Below are 19544 nucleotides of genomic sequence, written 5' to 3' on the forward strand. Positions count from 1 at the left end.
AATCGCTGTTTTTTCTCGGAGTATAAGTCACACTTCTCATCTTTAATTTGGGACTTTTGGGTATTGTTGTAATTCACTTTTACTAATGGCATTTATTCTTTTGTTATTAGTTTAGTTTCCTGAGAACGGCCGATGTAAATACTTATAATTATTATGAAAACTTAATGTGCGAGTTTCAGTATTTAAATCGCAAAACCTCCAAAAACAAAGTTGTACTTCAGAAAATACAGCATTTCTCTTGCAAAAGAGCGGGGGGGGGGGGGCACAGACCCCAAGCCTCCGCCAAACCATCACACCCCCCATTCATTGGTTTCAATCAAGGATTGTTTAGTTATAGTGTTAAGATTAAAAGTTGACGGGATGAAAACATGATGCCCCCCCCCCCCCATACGTCATAATAAAAAGGGAACTGTGACTACGTTGCTGCACACATGAGCCTTGTGACCTGGAGACGTTACTGTTGGACCAAAGTGACCTAGAGTCCTGATGTCGATGTTTGGACTCACAGAGCTTTGCTGCAGTTCCTCACAGCTGGAATCAGTCTGAGTCGTCCTTGGTGCGACGTCCTGTACGCCTGTAGGTCCAACACATCCAGAACCTCCTCAGACATCTCTAACTCGTAGGCCAGAGCTGAGCACTGGATCTCTGAGAGTTCCACCTCTGATTTAGCATTTGTCTTCAGGAACTCTTGGATCTCCTGATCCTTCATCTCAGTGACACAGTGGCAGACGTTGATGCCTCTGTCAGGGATCCCCTGTATGTTTGTGTTCTTCAGTGCAGTGATGGCCTGTTTAATGGCTCCTGGATCGATCCATGTCTCACCCAAGAGACCTCCTAAAAGGTTCTGGTTGTACTGCAGGCAGAGGCCACAGAGAAAACGAACAAATAAATCCAGGTGGCCGTTTTTACTCTTGACAGATATGATCATGGCTTTGCTCAGGAAGACGTCTAAATGTCTGTAAATATAGTCATAATCATAGCTGAGGTCATCATCATTTCCTCGGCAAATCTCTTCTGGGCTTTTCATGCTTTTTTTCAGGAATGGCTCCAGTACCTCTGTTTTCCTGTTGGTGTAACAGTGGAACATGTAGACTGCTGCCAGAAACTCCTGGATGCTCAGATGGATGAAGCAGTAGATGGTTTTCTTGAATATCACACATTCTGTTTTGAAGATCTCTGTACAAACTCCAGAGTAGATCAAGGACTCCCTGACATCAAGACCACACTGCTCCAGGTCTTCTTGGTAAAACTTGATGTTTCCTTTCTCCAATGTTCAAACGCCAGCTGTCCTAGCTTCAGAAGAACTTCCCTGTCACAATCCTTCAGCCGGTGAAATCTCTCATGTCTTTCATCATACTTCTGGTTCTTCTTCAGGATCTGAACCATCAAAAAGTGCGAGTACATGTCCGTCAGGGTTTTCGGCAGCTCTCCTCTCTGCTCCACTGTTAACATATTCTCCAGAACGGCAGCAACGAGCCAGCAGAAGACCGGGACCTGGCACATGATGTGGAGGCTTCTGGAGGACTTTATATGTGAGATGATTCTGCTGCACAGATCTTCATCATGACTGAACCTCTTCTTGAAGTACTCTTCTTTACGTTGGTCAGTGAAGCCTTGGACTTGTGTCACCCTGTCAACATAGGCAGGAGGGATCTGATTGGCTGCTGCAGGGCGGGAAGCTATCCAGATGAGAGCTGATGGAAGCAGCTTTCCTTTGATGAGGTTGGTGAGTACCACGCCGATAGATGACTTCTGGTTGACATCATTCAGAGCAGCACTGTTCTGGAAATCCAGTGACAGTCTGCTTTCATCCAGCCCGTCAAAGACAAAGAGAACGCTACAGAGCCTGAGCTGCTCCGCTGTCATCTTCTGCAAGGTCGGATGGAAAACATGAATTAACTCCAGAAGACTGTACTGCTGCTCTCTGATCAGCTCCCTGAAGGACAGCAGAATCACCAGACCAAGGTCTTGGTTTTCCAAGCCTTCTGTCCAATCCAAAGTGAACTTCTGCACCGAGAATGTTTTTTCCGACACCAGCAACACCACTGGTCAGAACGACTCTGATGTGTCTGCAGTGGTCAGGTGAGGCTTTGAAGATGTCATGGCATCTGATTGGCGTTTCATGGACCGTCTTCTTCTTGGCAGTTGACTTGAGCTGTCTGACCTCATGTCGGGTATTAATGTCCTCGCTGTGACCTTCAGTGATGTAGAGCTCAGTGTAGATCATCTTGAGGGGCACTCCAGACTCATCACATCCTTCTGTTACAGATTGGTATTTCATCTTCTGAGCCATCCTGAACTGGTCCAAATCATCTTCTAGACCACCAAGTGTTGTGAAAGTGTCGTGACACGGACCCACAACAGGGGGCGGTAATGAACGGACAATGGATAAGCCAAAAAGTAGCAATTTAATGTTGTGAATCGCACAACGAAGTACAGACAATAACAATATGGTGGAATGTCAATTATATACAAGGTGACGTGTGGGCAGGCTCGACGATAGAAGACGTCTGGCGAGAGAAGAGCCGGATCCCACACAGCTTCCACCACCAATGGATCTGAAGAACACCGGAGCCACCAAGCCCTGCGCCCCAGGTGGCCACTGTCTTCAGCAGTCAGACCCGGTACTGCTGGCAGAGAACAGAGACAGTACTGATGAGTGCGAGTTTGCACACTCAGTAATCCCACAGTCAGTGTTTAGTTAAGAGGGAGAACCTCCACCTCCAGTCACACACTCGTGCAGCTCCTGTTTAACCACTTATCTGGTTTGGGGTGTGAGGCGAAGCCGTCGCAGTCCACACCAAACGCCAATCCCACAGATAAGGACACACCACAGGAAAACGGCTGCAAAGAAGTTCAGATTATTACTTAATGTAAGTCAGCAGAGAAGTTACCTGAATGGTAGTTGATTTCTCGGCGGGGAGGTGGAGTTGCAGTCCGGCCTTTAATGGTGATGGTGTTGAGTAGTGGATGAGTGACAGCTGGTACGGATGATGAGTGACAGCTGTCACTCCCGGTCGCTCCGACACCCTCTCGTGCTTGAAGCCCGCACTTCAAGCAGGGCGCCATCTTGTGGTGGTGGGCCAGCAGTACCTCCTCTTCAGCGGCCCACACAACACCAAGTGCTGAAAAACAAGAAATATGGAATCAATCCCCATGGGAACAAAGAACAGAAAGTTTTCCTTCCTGCATGTTTATCCTGATGGATTCAGGTCCTGAACCTCTTTTTTCCCCATCAAGTCTTCCTTTTGTTTATCCAATCCGCTCGTCTTTCAGTCTTGGTCTTGATACCATAACCACCTTTTTACTTACTCTGTCTCTTCTTAGAATTGAAAGCAATTCCACTTGACTGTGTTAGTCCACAATAAGTAAACATATGAATTCAAAATTATAATTACAAAATAAATTAATTCACTTTGTATTGACTGGTGCAATATTTCAATCAATCAATCAATCAACATTTATTTATAAAGCGCTTTACAGCACCGACTGGTGTCCAAAGTGCTTAACATTAAAAACACAAATTCACAAAAATAAAACACATATAGAATGAAATTTTAAAACAGCACATAAAAACAGAACATGTCACCTCCCCACTAAGTGTTAAAAGCCAGTTTAAATAAATAAGTGTTTAACTTAGATTTAAAAAGTGCTAGGTCAGGAATAGTACGTAACTCAAGAGGTAGCTCGTTCCACAGTCTGGGGCCAACTACCACGAAAGCATGATCACCCCAGCGTTTATATCTTGACCTTGGAACATCTAAGTAAAGCTGGCCAGACGCCCTTAATGTCCTACTGTAGGTGCGCAAAGTTAAAATTTCAGACAAGTAGGGAGGTGCAAGGCCATAAATAGCTTTAAAAACAAACACTAAAATTTTAAAATCAATTCTAAAACGACCTGGAAGCCAGTGGAGTGAGTAGAGGACGGGCGTAATATGCTCACGTCTAAAAGTGTTTGTTAAAAGACAAGCAGCAGCATTCTGCACCAACTGGAGACGTGCAAGAGACGACTGATTAATGCCCGAATAAAGTGCATTACAATAATCAAGTCTGGAGCTGATGAAAGCATGAATGGCTGTCTCAAGATCATGTCTACTGAGAAAGTGCTTTATTTTAGCCAAAAGACGAAGTCAGAAAAAACCTGCTATGACAACAGAGTTTATCTGTTGATCAAACCTCAAACAGCTGTCAAATATCACTCCCAAATTCTTGACAGCTGGTTTTACATAGTCAGCCAAAGCACCAAAATTTGGTGTTACCACATTTGGTAAGCCAGAGCGCTCAAACAGAGCGCTCCTTGACAGGAGATCCCACAATATCAGAATCTGAACCCAGAAATGACTGGACACAAATGCTGGACAGAGACTCCAGAGTTTGATGTGTAAAAGGCTTTAGTGAATATACTTGCAGGGTCGGTACCCAGGCAGGCAGTCAAGAATAAACAGCAGTATCAAAAACATCAGGCTGAGGCGAGGTCGAAGAAGCAGGCAGGAAGTTCAAAACACAGCAGAACAATCAAAAACAAGGACTCTGAAGACAGCTGCAAGCAAACGCAAACAAGCACAACGATCTGACGGAGAGGAAGTGCACAAGGTGAGGCTCAACTACAAGGTGTAATGAGCAGGTGATGAGAAACAGGTGTGAGGGAGTGGAAGAGCAGAGGGACACGCCCACCACCAAGCACCAAGCGACAGACAAGAGAAGCAGTGACAGAAAATGACAGACAAGGAAGACACCACACAGAACAAAAACGAAACACAGCCCATAACCCCAAATCAAATCAAATTTATTAATTTATATAGCGCCAATTCATGACGAACTCGTCTCAAGGTGCTTCACACAACATAAAACAACAACAAAGAAAACTGAATTAAAAATTTAAAACACAATAAAAAGATGACCATAAAAGAATACAAGAATAAAAACACATAACACTAATGATTAAACAGGGAAAACAAATGAGTCTTTAAACGTGACTTAAAAGTCTCCACAGTATCAGACTGCCGAATGTGTGCTGGGAGATCGTTCCACAGAGCTGGGACATGGTAGGAGAAAGCTCTGTGACCAGCAGACTTTTTATTCACCTTGGGAACACATAAAAGTCCTGCACCCTGAAAACGCAGGGCCCGAGCTGGTACATAGCGGCTTACCAGGTCAGCCAGATAGGGAGGTGCAAGTCCATGAACAAATTTATAAACTAATAACAGTACTTTAAAATCCGATCTTGCAGCAACTGGAAGCCAGTGCAGGGATGCCAAAATGGGCGCAATGTGGTCAAACTTTCTGCTTTGTGTCAAAAGTCTGGCAGCAGTGTTTTGAACCAGTTGAAGACCCCTAATCCTGGACTGCAGTAAGCCAGAAAATAGAGCATTACAATAGTCCAATCTAGAAGAGACAAATGCATGAATCAAAGTCTCAGCATCAGCCATAGACAGGATGGGACGAATCTTCGCTATATTTCGCAAATGGAAGAAAGCAGTCCTCGTAATGTCTCTAATGTCTCTGGAGATCAAAGGAGAACATAGTATCACAATTACTCCAAGGTTCCTCACTTTATCCGTATGATGTATAAGACACGAACCTAAGCTAAGTGCTAGCTGATCAAATTGATGCCGATACCTCGCTGGACCAAGAACCATAACTTCAGTCTTATCAGAATTTAAAAGTAGGAAGTTACTAGACATCCAACTTCTTACTGATACAAGGCAATCTTCCAAAGATTTTATATGAATGAGATTACCAGTAGTTATTGGCATGTACAATTGAGTGTCATCAGAATAGCAATGAAAGGGAATCCCAAAGCGCCGCAGTATATTCCCAAGGGGTGCTACATAAAGGGAAAAAAGCAGGGGGCCTAAAACGGATCCTTGCGGAACCCCAAACTTCATGTCCCTACAATCAGAGGAGGTGCCATTACACAATACACAGTAAGAAAGACTGGATAGGTATGACGTCAACCATGCAAAAGCAGTTACAGTAATCCCAAAGTGATTCTCCACCCTACTGAGTAAAATATGATGATCCACAGTATCAAACGCAGCACTAAGATCCAACAGCACCAAGACTGTAGTGGTATCTGAGTCCATTGCTTGCAAAAGGTCATTCACTACTTTAGTAAGTGCTGTCTCTGTGGAGTGATATTTTCTAAAAGCAGACTGCAGTGGCTCAAAAAGATTATTCTCAGTGAGGTAGTTCATGAGCTGTCGCGAAACCACTTTTTCCAGGATTTTAGAACAAAATGATAGATTTGATATCGTCTAAATTTTTCAATATAGGGTCGAGATTGGATTTCTTAAGTAATGGTTTAATTACTGCAGATTTGAAACATTTAGGAACAGATCCAGAAGTTAATGAGAGATTTATAATTTCCAGCACAGTCGGTCCAAGAATGTGCCACAGGTCCTTAAATAGTTTTGTTGGTATAGGATCAAATAAACAGGTTGTGCTTTTAGTAGACGTCACGAGCCTCGTCAGCGTGCCTAGCGAGATACCATCAAAATCTGTAAATTTGGGTAACACCTCAGTGGGCGCATCCACCTCCATAGCAGTATGCGGAGGCTGGACCAAAGCCTGCTGAGATATGCTCAACCTAATATCCTCAATTTTCTTCTCGAAATAGTCCAAGAAGTCCTGTGCTGAAAATGGAGAGTGAATAACAGGTGGCCGTCCATGAATGAGATGCTACAGTTTCAAACAAAAACTTTGAATTATGCTTGTTTTTATTGATCAAATCAGAATAATAGGTCCGCTTTGTAGCCAGGAGTGCATGCTTATAATGTAAGACAGCATCACGCCATGCAAGGTGGAACACCTCTAATTTAGAATTGCGCCATTTTCGTTCCAAACCTCGAGCCTTCTGCCTAAGGTCACGCAAGTAACCACTGAACCAAGGCGACTGCGCCCTGGGAAGGTGTGGCCTTAAAAGAGGAGGTGCAACCTTATCCAGTGTAGCCTTGAGCGCTGAATTCAAGCCATCCGCAAGACTATCCACTGATTGAACATTCTCCAAACCTGAAGCCAAAATTTCAGGCAGTCTGACTTCGAGTTCAGTCATAGTTGAGGGATTAATGTGTCGCCGCAGAGACAGACAAGGCTTTCGCTCCACTAAACGTGGCAACATAAATGCACACCTAATAAATGAGTGGTCAGAGAACACAGAGGCAAGAGGCAAAAAGTCAATGTTCGTGACAGCAAGGCCACGTGTGAGAACCAAATCAAGGGTATTTCCACTAATGTGCGTTGAATCCTGAATGCATTGCTGGAATCCCAATGCATCCACAAGTTCCATATATGACTTGCAAAGGGGATCAGAGGGCTTATTTATGTGAATGTTAAAGTCACCAATAATCAAAATTCTGCCCCCACTAGCTAACAGGCTAGAGATGAACGCACCAAATTCATCTAAGAATTCAGAATACGAGGTCTGTCCATAAAGTAACAGTCCTTTTTATTTTTTTCAAAAACTATATGGATTTCATTCATATGTTTTTATGTCAGACAAGCTTGAACCCTCGTGCGCATGCGTGAGTTTTTCCACGCCTGTCGGTGACGTCATTCGCCTGTGAGCACGTCTTGTGGAAGGAGTGGTCCCGCCCCCTCATCGGATTTTCATTGTCTGGAAATGGCGGAATGATTTGGACTTTTTTTCCATCAGAATTTTTTCAGAAGCTGTTAGAGACTGGCACCTGGAAACCATTTGAAAAATTTATCTGGCTTTCAGTGAAAATTTTATGGGCTTCACAGAGAATAAGGACTGTTACTACAGCTTTAAGGATGGCTTTAAGGACGCTCGGCGTGCCGCGCTCCGAGCGTGGGACAAGTTGGGACAAGTGTCTACACTGGATAAGGTTGCACCTCCTCTTTTAAGGCCACACCTTCCCAGGGCGCAGTCGCCTTGGTTCAGTGGTTACTTGCGTGACCTTAGGCAGAAGGCTCGAGGTTTGGAACGAAAATGGCGCAGTTCTAAGTTATAAGTTGGGACAAATGGGACAAGTTGGGACATGCCTATCTCGGCTTTCAATGCTTACCAGTCCAGTAAGTATCAGAGAAATTGTGGAGAGCTGGGCTTGTCCTAACTTGTACTCTGACACGCCGAAAAGGAGGTGTTCCTTTGTCTCGCTCAAACAGCAAATCGGTCGTTATGCATGAAGCCTCCGCGCGGCTTTCCATGACAAAATCTCGTTAAAAGTGAAATCTGCCGGAAAATGGCTGATGTCCAGCTCTTGTGATAACCAGCAAAAGTGCACACGATGGTCTCGTATCCACAGAGCCATCAGCTTAGAAATGATCTGGCGTTTTCTGCCTCATCGTCGCAGCTCAGAGCGCGGCGCGCCGAGTGTGGCGCGCCAAGGGTCCTTAAAGCCATCCTTAAAGCTGTAGTAACAGTCCTTATTCTCTGTGAAGCCCGTAAAATTTTCACCGAAAGCCAGATACATTTTTCAAATGGTTTCCAGGTGCCAGTCTCTAACAGCTTCTGAAAAAATTCTGATGGAAAAAAAGTCCAAATCATTCCACCATTTCCAGACAATGAAAATCCGACGAGGGGGCGGGACCACTCCTTCCACAAGGAGTGCTCACAGGCGAATGACGTCACCAACAGGCGTGGAAAAACTCACGCATGCGCACGAGGGTTCAAGCTTGTCTGATGTAAAAACATTATGAATGAAATCCATATAGTTTAAAAAAAAAATAAAAAGGACCGTTACTTTATTGACAGACCTCGTATGGGCCAGGAGGCCTATAAACAGTGACAAAATAACATGACTGATTTCCATACTTCTGACCCTGACAATATGTAGCATCATGAGCAGAGCAGAGAGTCAGATGCTAAAACGAATTATATTTATGACCCCCAACGGTCAATAAGGTAAACCTGGATTTATAAATAAAAGCAACACCCCCGCCTTGCTTTGCACCACGAGACATGTGACCAAATGTGTACCCTGGTGGGCAGGCCTCATTCAGAGGAAGAACAGCTGTGGGTTTGAGCCAGGTTTCACATAACCCAATCATGTCCAAGTGATGATCCATAATTAGATCGTTGATCAACAGGGATTTTGAGGACAGTGAGCTGATGTTAATGAGACCCAAACTGAAGACTTCTGTCGGTTTGACAGACTCCGAACCCTGACACACAATGCAACACTCGCTTCAATCCGCTGGTCCCAGTGAGCACCAAGAATGAGTCATAAACTTTGGTTTAGTCACAAAAACCATTTGCGTCACAAATTTCAGAAAGAAGCACCGTGTGGAATCCAAATTCTTCAAGTCGTGACTTGTGTTTTTCAGGTTTTGGTCTCGACTCCTCCAAAGACTCAGCCTCGACTTGATCACTCCAGAATCCCAAAGCCTTAGTCTGCACTCTGACTCAGTACAGGTGGTCTCGTCCCCATCTGGACCATCCATCATCTGCAGTTTAGTCTTCCTCTCTACAACCACTCCTATCACTCCTTCACCAACATCTTCTTCATCTCTCCCCATCACATGTCCAAACCACCTCAGCCTCATCTCTCTGCTGGTCTCACAAATCTGAACTTTAAGCTTCCTTCTCGTTCTCGGATCACACTCCGGTGGTTCAGTGGTTGTGTCCACTCTACACTCTGAGCCCAGTTCTCCATCTTCAGCTCCCACTGATCCTACACATCTAAACATTCACTCTTTTCAGCATGTCTCCCTGCAAAGTGCGGCACGTAGAGAAAATTATAACTAATGATCACCACCAAAAATCAATCCCTCATTTATTTTTTTTATGAACTTCACATTAACACCCTGCAGTTATTTGATTTTGGCAAAAATCATTTTGGGAGCGTTTTTATTTATTTTGAATTCCCTGTTCCTGTGAGTTTGTTCAAGCTCTTGTTATTTTCTAAAAGTTGTTTCAGGAGTAGAAAATAAACTAGTAGTTGAGTTAACTGACTGAAGGAGTTTTGAACTGTCTTCATCCAGTTTTGCAGTGAGATGTAATTTGATGGGAAACTTCAAAGGCACCGCGGCTCTGTGGCGGTTGTTTTGTTTTTTAATCACAGACAGGTGCGGTGATGTCCGCTGTGGGGTTACACACTGTTCATGCTGTCACACCATTCTGTGCAAAATGAACACGCCATCCAGTGTCCCCGTCCCTTTACACAACGCAGAGAGAGTACGAACGAGGGCGAGACCAGAGTACGGAACCACTCCAGCTACACAAGCAAACATATGAATCCTGATCTCCTTAAGGTTTCTGTTCCAAAGTCCTGCTCCATTTGTCTAGCTCTGTGATTCTCTTTGGGAGTGACGAGGATGGACAGGATTAGGAATGAACATATCAGAGGGACAGCTCAGGTGGGACAGTTTGGAGACAAAGTCAGAGAGGTGAGACTGAGATGGTTTGGACATGTGCAGAGGAAGGACCCAGGGTATATAGGGAGAAGGATGCTGAGGATGGAGCCACCAGGCAAGAGGAGAAGAGGGAGGACAAAGAGGAGGTTTATGGATGTGCTGAGAGAGGACATGCAGGTGGTTGGTGAGCCAGAGGAAGACACAGAGGACAGGATGAGATGGACACTATTGATCTGCTGTGGCGACCCCTAACGGGAACAGCCGAAAGAAGAAGAAGACCTGTGCTGACTTTTGTCGCACTGAATTTTTTTATTTTTTATTTTTTTTGAGGTGACATTATTTTGATTTAGTTGAATGTTTAGGAGACATTTTCTCAGGGTCGCAACAGAATGTAGATTTATTATTTATTACTCTGTAGATCGCAGACGTCACCTGATTTCTGCAGTTCAAGTTGTATTCTTACTCTTTTGACACACTGAGGACACGACGAACCAAACTGGTCCCAGCATGACATGATGCAGAGCCTGCAGAACCAGTGTCCACAGCCAGCACAGACTGGATCCTGAAGGACATCCTGACAAAAACCACAGTGGGACAGCTGGACAGAACCATCAATCTTCCTCTTCTTCCTGAAACAGAAAACATTACGTGGATTTAATCTGGTTCACAGGCCCAGCAGTCAAAGCAGCCTGGACATTCCTCTGTTTCTCCATCTCCTCTTGGACCTGATGGACTCGATCACACCTTTGCCCTATTCCAGGTCTGCTCCATGTTGGACATCTTCAAACACCTCCACAAGGAGGCATTGAGGAGGCTTCCTAATCAGAGACCCAAACCATGGATCAGGGTCACAGACGACCGCTCAAAGGATCGTCATGAGACCCTGACGAGGTCTCACCCGGGGAAATCTCAGGTGGACCAGACTCAGAAGGACCTAAAAACCTTCATGGCTGCAGCCACCAAGCCCAGGACAAGGACTAGTCACAAACAAGGGGAGGGGCTTGTGGATCACCATGCAGAAAGCGAGTCCCCGGGTTCACCGTCCAGAGAGCAAGCGAATCCCCAGGTTCACCATCCAGAGAGCGAGCGAGTCCCTAGTTTCACCGTCCAGAGAGCGAGCGAGTCCCCGGGTTCACCGTCCAAAGAGCGAGCGAGTCCCCGGGTTCACCGTCCAGAGAGCGAGCGAGTCCCCAGTTTCACCGTCCAGAAAGTGAGCGAGTCCGCGGGTTCACCGTCCAGAATGCGAGGGAGTCTCCGGGTTCACTGTCCAGAGAGCGAGCGAGTCCCCGGTTTCACCATCCAGAAAGCGAGCGAATCCGCGGGTTCACCGTCCAGAAAGCGAGCGAGTCCGCGGGTTCACCGTCCAGAGAGCAAGCAAATCCCCAGGTTCACCATCCAGAGAGCGAGCGAGTCCCTAGTTTCACCGTCCAGAGAGCGAGCGAGTCCCCGGGTTCACCGTCCAAAGAGCGAGCGAGTCCCCGGGTTCACCGTCCAGAGAGCGAGCGAGTCCCCAGTTTCACCGTCCAGAAAGTGAGCGAGTCCGCGGGTTCACCGTCCAGAATGCGAGGGAGTCTCCGGGTTCACTGTCCAGAGAGCGAGCGAGTCCCCGGTTTCACCATCCAGAAAGCGAGCGAATCCGCGGGTTCACCGTCCAGAAAGCGAGCGAGTCCGCGGGTTCACCGTCCAGAGAGCAAGCAAATCCCCAGGTTCACCATCCAGAGAGCGAGCGAGTCCCTAGTTTCACCGTCCAGAGAGCGAGCGAGTCCCCGGGTTCACCGTCCAAAGAGCGAGCGAGTCCCCGGGTTCACCGTCCAGAGAGCGAGCGAGTCCCCAGTTTCACCGTCCAGAAAGTGAGCGAGTCCGCGGGTTCACCGTCCAGAATGCGAGGGAGTCTCCGGGTTCACTGTCCAGAGAGCGAGCGAGTCCCCGGTTTCACCATCCAGAAAGCGAGCGAATCCGCGGGTTCACCGTCCAGAAAGCGAGCGAGTCCGCGGGTTCACCGTCCAGAAAGCGAGCGAGTCCCCGGGTTCACCGTCCAGACAGCAAGCGAGTCCCTGGGTTTACCATCCTGAGAGCGAGTCCCTAGGTTCGGGTGCATCATGCTTCATTTAGAAGGTCGACATAAAAATTAAGTTACGTTAATTAAGTACAAATCATTTGCAGAGTCGGGTCGTGTTTGATCACCCAGTTACAGGCAAACATTAAAGTGGGCTTGGTTAACATGTTAGCACGGCCCGTGACTCAACTTCAGGTCCATTTAGAAACAGACTCTTACTTTGGGTCTGAGGGTCCAGGTTCAGCACTGAAGTCTGGAGAATGTTCTTTGGACCAGTCTGTCTTCACAGACAGACAGATGGAACCCTGAGGCCCCTCATGAACCATCAGCTGATCTGGGGTCAGTCTAAAGGAAGGAACATTAAAGTTTTTAAATTAGAGACACAAAATTAAAAATATACAGTTTAACATATTTAAAATTCAGGTTGATGCAAAATTATTGAAATTCAAAGAATGATTAAAAAAAAAAAAATCAAGTGTGAAAAGTTCAGAGAAAAAAGTAAAGTAGCATACGCACTCACCTTCAGCCGCTTATCCGTGATCGGGTTCACGGGGAAAAAGTAAAGTTTATAATCATAAATAATTCTGCTTTTATACTGTCAGCTTTGACGACGTGACGTCAGAACACAGACGGTCTACAGACGGTCTTACTTTGAGTCCGAGGGTCCAGGTTCAGTGCTGAAGTCTGGAGGATGTTCTTTGGACCAGTCAGTCTTCACAGACAGACAGAAGGACAGCGGGGACTCGGCTCGCCACGCCTCCTCCTTGCCATCATCATGAATCAGCTGATCTGGAGTCAGTCTGAAGGCAAAAGTTCACTGTTAAGATGAAAAACAAACACAGACTACATCTGTGGACGGACGTGTTAATGCCGAAAACCAACACTGAATGCCCGTGACCTTCGATCCCTCAGGCGGCACTGCATTAAAAACCAACATCATTGTGTAAAGGATCTTACCGCGTGGGCCCAGGAGCACTTCAGAAAACCATTGTCAGTTAACTCAGTTTGTCGCTACATCTACAAGTGCAAGTTAAAGCTCTACCATGCAAAGTGGAAGCCATACATCAACAACATCCAGAAACACTGCCGCCTTCTCTGGGCCCGAGCTCATTTGAAATGGACAGACGCAAAGTGGAAAAGTGTGCTGTGGTCTGATGAGTCCACATTTCATATTATTTTTGGAAATCATGGACGTCGTGTCCTCTGGACAAAAGAGGAAAGAGACCATCCAGATTGTTACCAGTGCAAAGTTCAAAAGCCAGCATCTGTGATGGTATGGGGGTGTGTTAGTGCCCATGGCACGGGCAACTTACACATCTGTGATGGCACCATCAATGCTGAAAGGTACATCCAGGTTTTGGAGCAACACATGCTGCCATCCAAGCAACGTCTTTTTCAGGGACGTCACTGCTTATTTCAGCAAGACAATGCCAAGACACATTCTGCACATGTTACAACAGCGTGGCTTCGTAGTAAAAGAGTGCGGGTACTAGACTGGCCTGCCTGCAGTCCAGACCTGTCGCCCGTTGAAAATGTGTGGCGCATTATGAAGCGCAAAATACGACAGCGGAGACCCCGGACTGTTGAACAACTAAAGTCGTACATCAAGCAAGAATGGGAAAGAATTCCACCTACAAAGCTTCAATTAGTGTCCTCAGTTCCCAAATGCTTATTGAGTGTTGTTAGAAGGAAAGGTGATGTAACACAGTGGTAAACATATCACTGTCCCAGCTTTTTTGAAACGTGTTGCAGGCATCCATTTCAAAATGAGCAAATATTTGCACAAAAGCAATAAAGTTTCTCAGTTTGTACATTAAATATCTTGTATTTGTGGTGCTTAAGACCTTCTATGACTCTGTTGTAGCCTCTGCTCTCCTCTATGCTGTCGTCTGTTGGGCCCCAGGCAGCACAGAGTGGGAGAGAAAGAGACTGAACAAGCTGGTCAGGAAGTCCAGCTCTGTCCTGGGCTGTCCTCTGGACTCTCTGGAGGAGGTGGCTGAGAGGAGGATGTTAGCCAACTTAAAATCCATCATGGACAACTCCTCTCACCCTCTGCACCGGACTGTACGATACGATACGACACAATATACTTTATTGTCCCCAAAGGGAAATTTGTCTTGGACTTCAAGTGCTTTGCAAACATTCCTGTCTCAAAATCGATAAATACAACAAACAGTACACTGCTTGCATGTCTATGGAACATTCATCAGCATGTTGCACATTCCCATAATATACCATTAAAACAGCATAATAAGACAATAAAAAAACAGATTAAAACAGATAAGTTAAAGCACACACCTTACTTGTACACATACATACAAACTTGTGTGCATGCACATATACACATACACGCCTACATATAAACACATATTTGCAAATGCATACACATCCATGAACAAAGCCCTTAACACTGCTCCCAGACAACCCCTGCAGCATTAAACAGTCTGATTGAGGTTGGAACAAAAGTAGTGGAGCTGAGCAGCTCGTTCAGTGACAGACTGAGGCACCTTCAGTGCAAGAAGGAACGATACCGCAGGTCGTTCCTCCCTGCTGCTGTCAGACTGTACAATAACACTGTGAAATAACCACATGCAATAATATGTCCACAAATCACGTGCAATAACAACTCGTTTACAAATCCCTGCACTAATGTCACCTTATCACATCTAAATTCCACTAAGATGCTCCTGTCATTTTCAATTCCAATCATGTTTATGTATGCATATATGCTACAAACTTAATCACTTATGTTTCTTTTTTACTTGCAGAGACCCTGAAGTTTATGCTGATGCCAAGCATCGATGCACTGAAGGAAAACATCTGCCGAGAAATCCGAAACATTCCTCAGGACACTTTCCCCAAAGCGTTTGCAGGCCGTAATTGGCCAACGTGGGGCCTACATTGAAAATGTTGTCTAAGAGACTGACAAAATGCAGGGCCAATATTGACATTGGTATGAAAAACTTCAACCTTCCAGCTTTCTATCCGGCCATAAATTTATTTCCTAGACATATGCTTTACAATTAAAGACACACATGCCACAATGTATTATGAGGAAAAAGAGTTTCCTGACGTCAGTGGTTGGTTGGTATATAACACATAAGTAACTGTAACTTGTGGTGGGTTTTACAGATAAATCTGTATTTGTAAATATGTCATTTTTTTCCCATTTGTAAAAAAAAGGGCAATTTGAAAACTGAAAATTCTGTTTAAGTGATTCAGCACTTCTAGTGAATGTGTGGCAATTGCTCTTCACACTGCCATGAACACTGCCATCTACTGGATGGCCAGTAGATGGCAATATTCCCATAATGCAGTTTGGTGTGTGTCTGTACTGTGTAAATGCTAAAACCTTCAGAATGAGTGCATTACTTTAAAACTAAAACTTGCTGATATTTTCACTATAAAACGACAGAGGTGACATTAATTTCAATAACTTGTCTGGAATTAGTTTGTTTAACATTTTAACCATAAGTCAAAACTGTCTGCCTGTGCATGACTCACATGATATGTCGGTGAGTCTGTATGGTGTGAAAAATAAATGTTTTTTCTCCTCTCCCCTTTTCTCTCTCTTTGGTCACTAAGCCTCTTTTGCTGAAAGAAGGCTGACTGGAGACAGAAGTGCTGACTCGTTGTTGTGTCAGTAGCTGCCAATGTATTGGACACACTGATTTTATACAAGACATTTAACCCAATATTACTTTGGGTCTGAGGGTCCAGGTTCAGCGCTGAAGTCTGGAGGAAATTCTTTGGACCAGTCAGTCTTCACAGACAGACAGAAGGACACCGGAGACTCGGCTCGCCACGCCTCCTCCTCACCATCATCATGCATCAGCTGATCTGGAGTCAGTCTGAAGGAAAAAGTTCACCGTTAAGATGAAAAACAAACACAGAGTCCATCCGTGGACGGACGTTTTAATCGTCCTTAACTCTGTCTCATGTGACTCTTTGAATGGTGTATTTATGACATTTAACACCAGGGGCCTGTACTACAAAGCAGGGTTACTGGCTTATCAGGGTAACTTCGGGAGTAAGTTGATGACGTGTGGAGTAACTTCCCGGTTAACCCGTACTACGAAAGGTGGATAGGTTTTGATCGAGGTATGCTGCCATGGCAATTTATGCTGTGTGCCAAACCTGCTCCGAGCAGGTTATGTTCTCGGTTAGCTTGAGGTTTTCGCTTAACCACTCCCTTTATAAGTACCATCCATCCACCTTCAATCACTCCAAAGACAATGCCGGCCTACCTGGATGATCCGTTTGATATTGGGGCACAAATTGTGAGGGGCTCTCTTCACAGGGCGAGGGTTTTTAAAGACCGCCAGAATCCGCTGACATACCCGGACGATATTCTCTATGAAAGATATAGATTCTCAGCCGAGAGAATTCGTTATCTTTGTCAGCTGATCGGGCCAGAAGTCTGTAACATCACCCATCGTACACTGTAAATAAAGACTGTTGTTTTTACAGGAAAACACTGGCAGCTGTGGTTACCAGGGAATTCCTGTAAAAAATACAGCAGTTAAATGTACAAAAAAGAGAGCTCTTGTTTGTAGATTTAACAGTTCCTTTAATGTGAGTCAGCCGTGGTTCATTCACTGTAAATCCATATACATATTATGTCTGTAATGTTATCTACTGTGCTGCTGTATGTTTTACAGGAATTCCCTGGTAACCACAGCTGCCAGCGTTTTCCTGTAAAAACAAGTCATTTTTTACAGTGTAGCAATGCCCCGACGATCGAGCAGATAATGTGCCTTGTGCCTATTTTGCCAGTGGACAATTTATGTATTCCATCAGTGATGCTGAACATCTGAGCAATACTGTATGTCGTATGATTCGCAAGGTAGTACTTGCTCTGTCTAAACTGTTGGATGCATTTGTCGTTTTCCCTGGTCATTTATCCACAATGCCAATCAAAGAAGGGTTTTATGCAATCGCGGGTAATTACTAATATCAAAATAGGTCTAATGCATGTCCATTAATTAGGCAAAGTGGGGCTTATCAAGCTCTGAATATAAACCTACCGTTCTGAAGGATGAAGGATGTTTTTATATTTCATCTTCACCTGCTGCTATTACATCTGACATATTGACAGGATTAGGAATAGCAATCATACAGTCAAGGTAGCCTATTTAGGAAACATTAAATTAACCTAACATTTATTAGGAGGCCTATGCCCACTTCTGAATCATGTTGCATCTGGGCGTAATTAATGGAAGAAGGTCATTTTTCTACACATATCAGACATTCCACAGGTTAATCATCTGTAACAGATTTGGGTAACAATTGAATTGTACGTACGCATTTACCCGATCAGCAATACGTTGCCAACAAGCCTGTCTTGCTTTATTGGCAGACGATGTGTTCGATTTCCCCCTTAATGTTAATTTAAATTCCTCGTAGCTCCGCATAATAATCGTGCATTCTTCTCCGGTAAAGTAAGGTGACCGCGCCATCATTGAAAAATGGTGACGTGTGCTGCAACCTGCCCCTTTTATGTGAACGTGCACAAACTCCACTTAGGTTAACACAGGTTCAACAAATCAACATCTTATTCAGCGTCGTAGTACCGATTAACACCACTGGAGAAAACCAGGTTTTGTCAACCCTGGTTTAGGAGGTTGACCCTGGGTTACATCTGAGTAAATTAACCCCGCTTCATAGTACAGGACCCTGGTGTCAGTAAATGTCAACACAGCTTCAGTCCCTCCGGTACTGGCAGACCATTATTCTGGTTGAACCGAGTCCGGAGGTGAAGTTAGTTTTAACTTGGATATTAAACAGCAGTGGTTTCACTGAGGGACCGTCAATAAATTACAGCTTCAATGCTGCACTGATTTCAAATCACTACATTGTCTTTGAGATCAGTGTGTCACATGACATACTGATCTCAAAGTTTAACAAACAAGTAAATAAATAAATAAACCCAAGGCCTTCCCTAAGATACGTGCTGAATGTTCATGAGACAGAAGGTCAACTAAATCCAGCAAAAACAGATGTCTGGTGCTGGAATTAAACGTTGATTTTGAGCCACATGAACAAAAACATGGAAACTATTGACCCCCCCACCCACCCAAAAAAAAATCTTATTTTTCAATATTTCTACAGAAGAAATTGATACATTAATCATCAAAATAGGTGTGAGACATAAAAATATGTTTTGAAGCACAATTTGCTCAGACATGGTGAAGACAGGTTCTGAAAATACAAACACCTCCACGTGGGTTTTGTGTCAGTGAAGCAGTAATTTATTGACGGTGCCTAAGTGAATCCTCTGTCGGGACAAATGTCCAACCAAAAACTAACTTCACTGTGGACCTCAGGCTGACATAACCCACATAATCCACAAACTGGACCTGGTCAAGTCCAGCTTTGAACTCAGACGGGACGACGTCAACAAGAAGAAACAACAGAAGCAACACGGTCTTACTGTGTGTGAGAGGGTCCGAGTGCTGGTGGTCCACCTTTGGACCCATCGGTCTTCAGTGACACACAGATGAACTCTGGAGACTCTGTATGGTCCATCGTGTCCTCCAAACAATCTCTTATCTTCACGTGTCAGGAGTAGTGTAGTTCGGTAGAGTAGTACCTGGTGACGTGTATCAGCCAAACAGGACTTTCTTTATTCTGTCATTGAGATTCAGATGATCTGTTAAATTCTGTTAGTGTGTCCTCAAGACCTAAAGATACCAAGAGACATGTCTTATTTAAAAAATAATAATAATAAAGAACGGTCCACACTGAGACAAACTGACGCAGGGTCAGTGACAGAGAGACAGATAACGTCCCACACTGAGACAAACTGACCCAGGGTCAGTGACAGAGAGACAGATAACGGTCCACACTGAGACAAACTGACCCAGGGTCAGTGACAGAAAGACAGATGACGGTCTACACTGAGACAAACTGACCCAGGGTCAGCGACAGATAACGTCCCACACTGAGACAAACTGACCCAGGGTCAGTGACAGAGAGACAGATAACGTCCCACACTGAGACAAACTGACCCAGGGTCAGTGACAGAAAGACAGATGGCGGTCTACACTGAGACAAACTGACCCAGGGTCAGCGACAGATAACGTCCCACACTGAGACAAACTGACCCAGGGTCAGTGACAAAGACAGATAACGTCCCACACTGAGACAAACTGACCCAGGGTCAGTAACA

General features: G+C 44.9%; 1 protein-coding gene across 1 annotated transcript; it reads right to left on the bottom strand.

Annotated features, from left to right (window-relative positions):
- Positions 1-502: 502 nt before the first annotated feature.
- LOC117518926 (protein NLRC3-like) lies at positions 503-18936 on the bottom strand. The gene is given in 9 exon segments (XM_034180200.1): positions 503-1272; positions 1275-2025; positions 2027-2281; positions 3301-3319; positions 5553-5581; positions 10781-10946; positions 13024-13173; positions 16075-16224; positions 18807-18936. Coding segments are annotated over 9 exon segments (2385 nt in total). The 5' UTR covers positions 18902-18936.
- Positions 18937-19544: the final 608 nt, after the last annotated feature.

Source organism: Thalassophryne amazonica, chromosome 1 (genome assembly GCF_902500255.1).
Source record: "Thalassophryne amazonica chromosome 1, fThaAma1.1, whole genome shotgun sequence".
In the NCBI taxonomy this organism is placed as follows: domain Eukaryota; kingdom Metazoa; phylum Chordata; class Actinopteri; order Batrachoidiformes; family Batrachoididae; genus Thalassophryne; species Thalassophryne amazonica.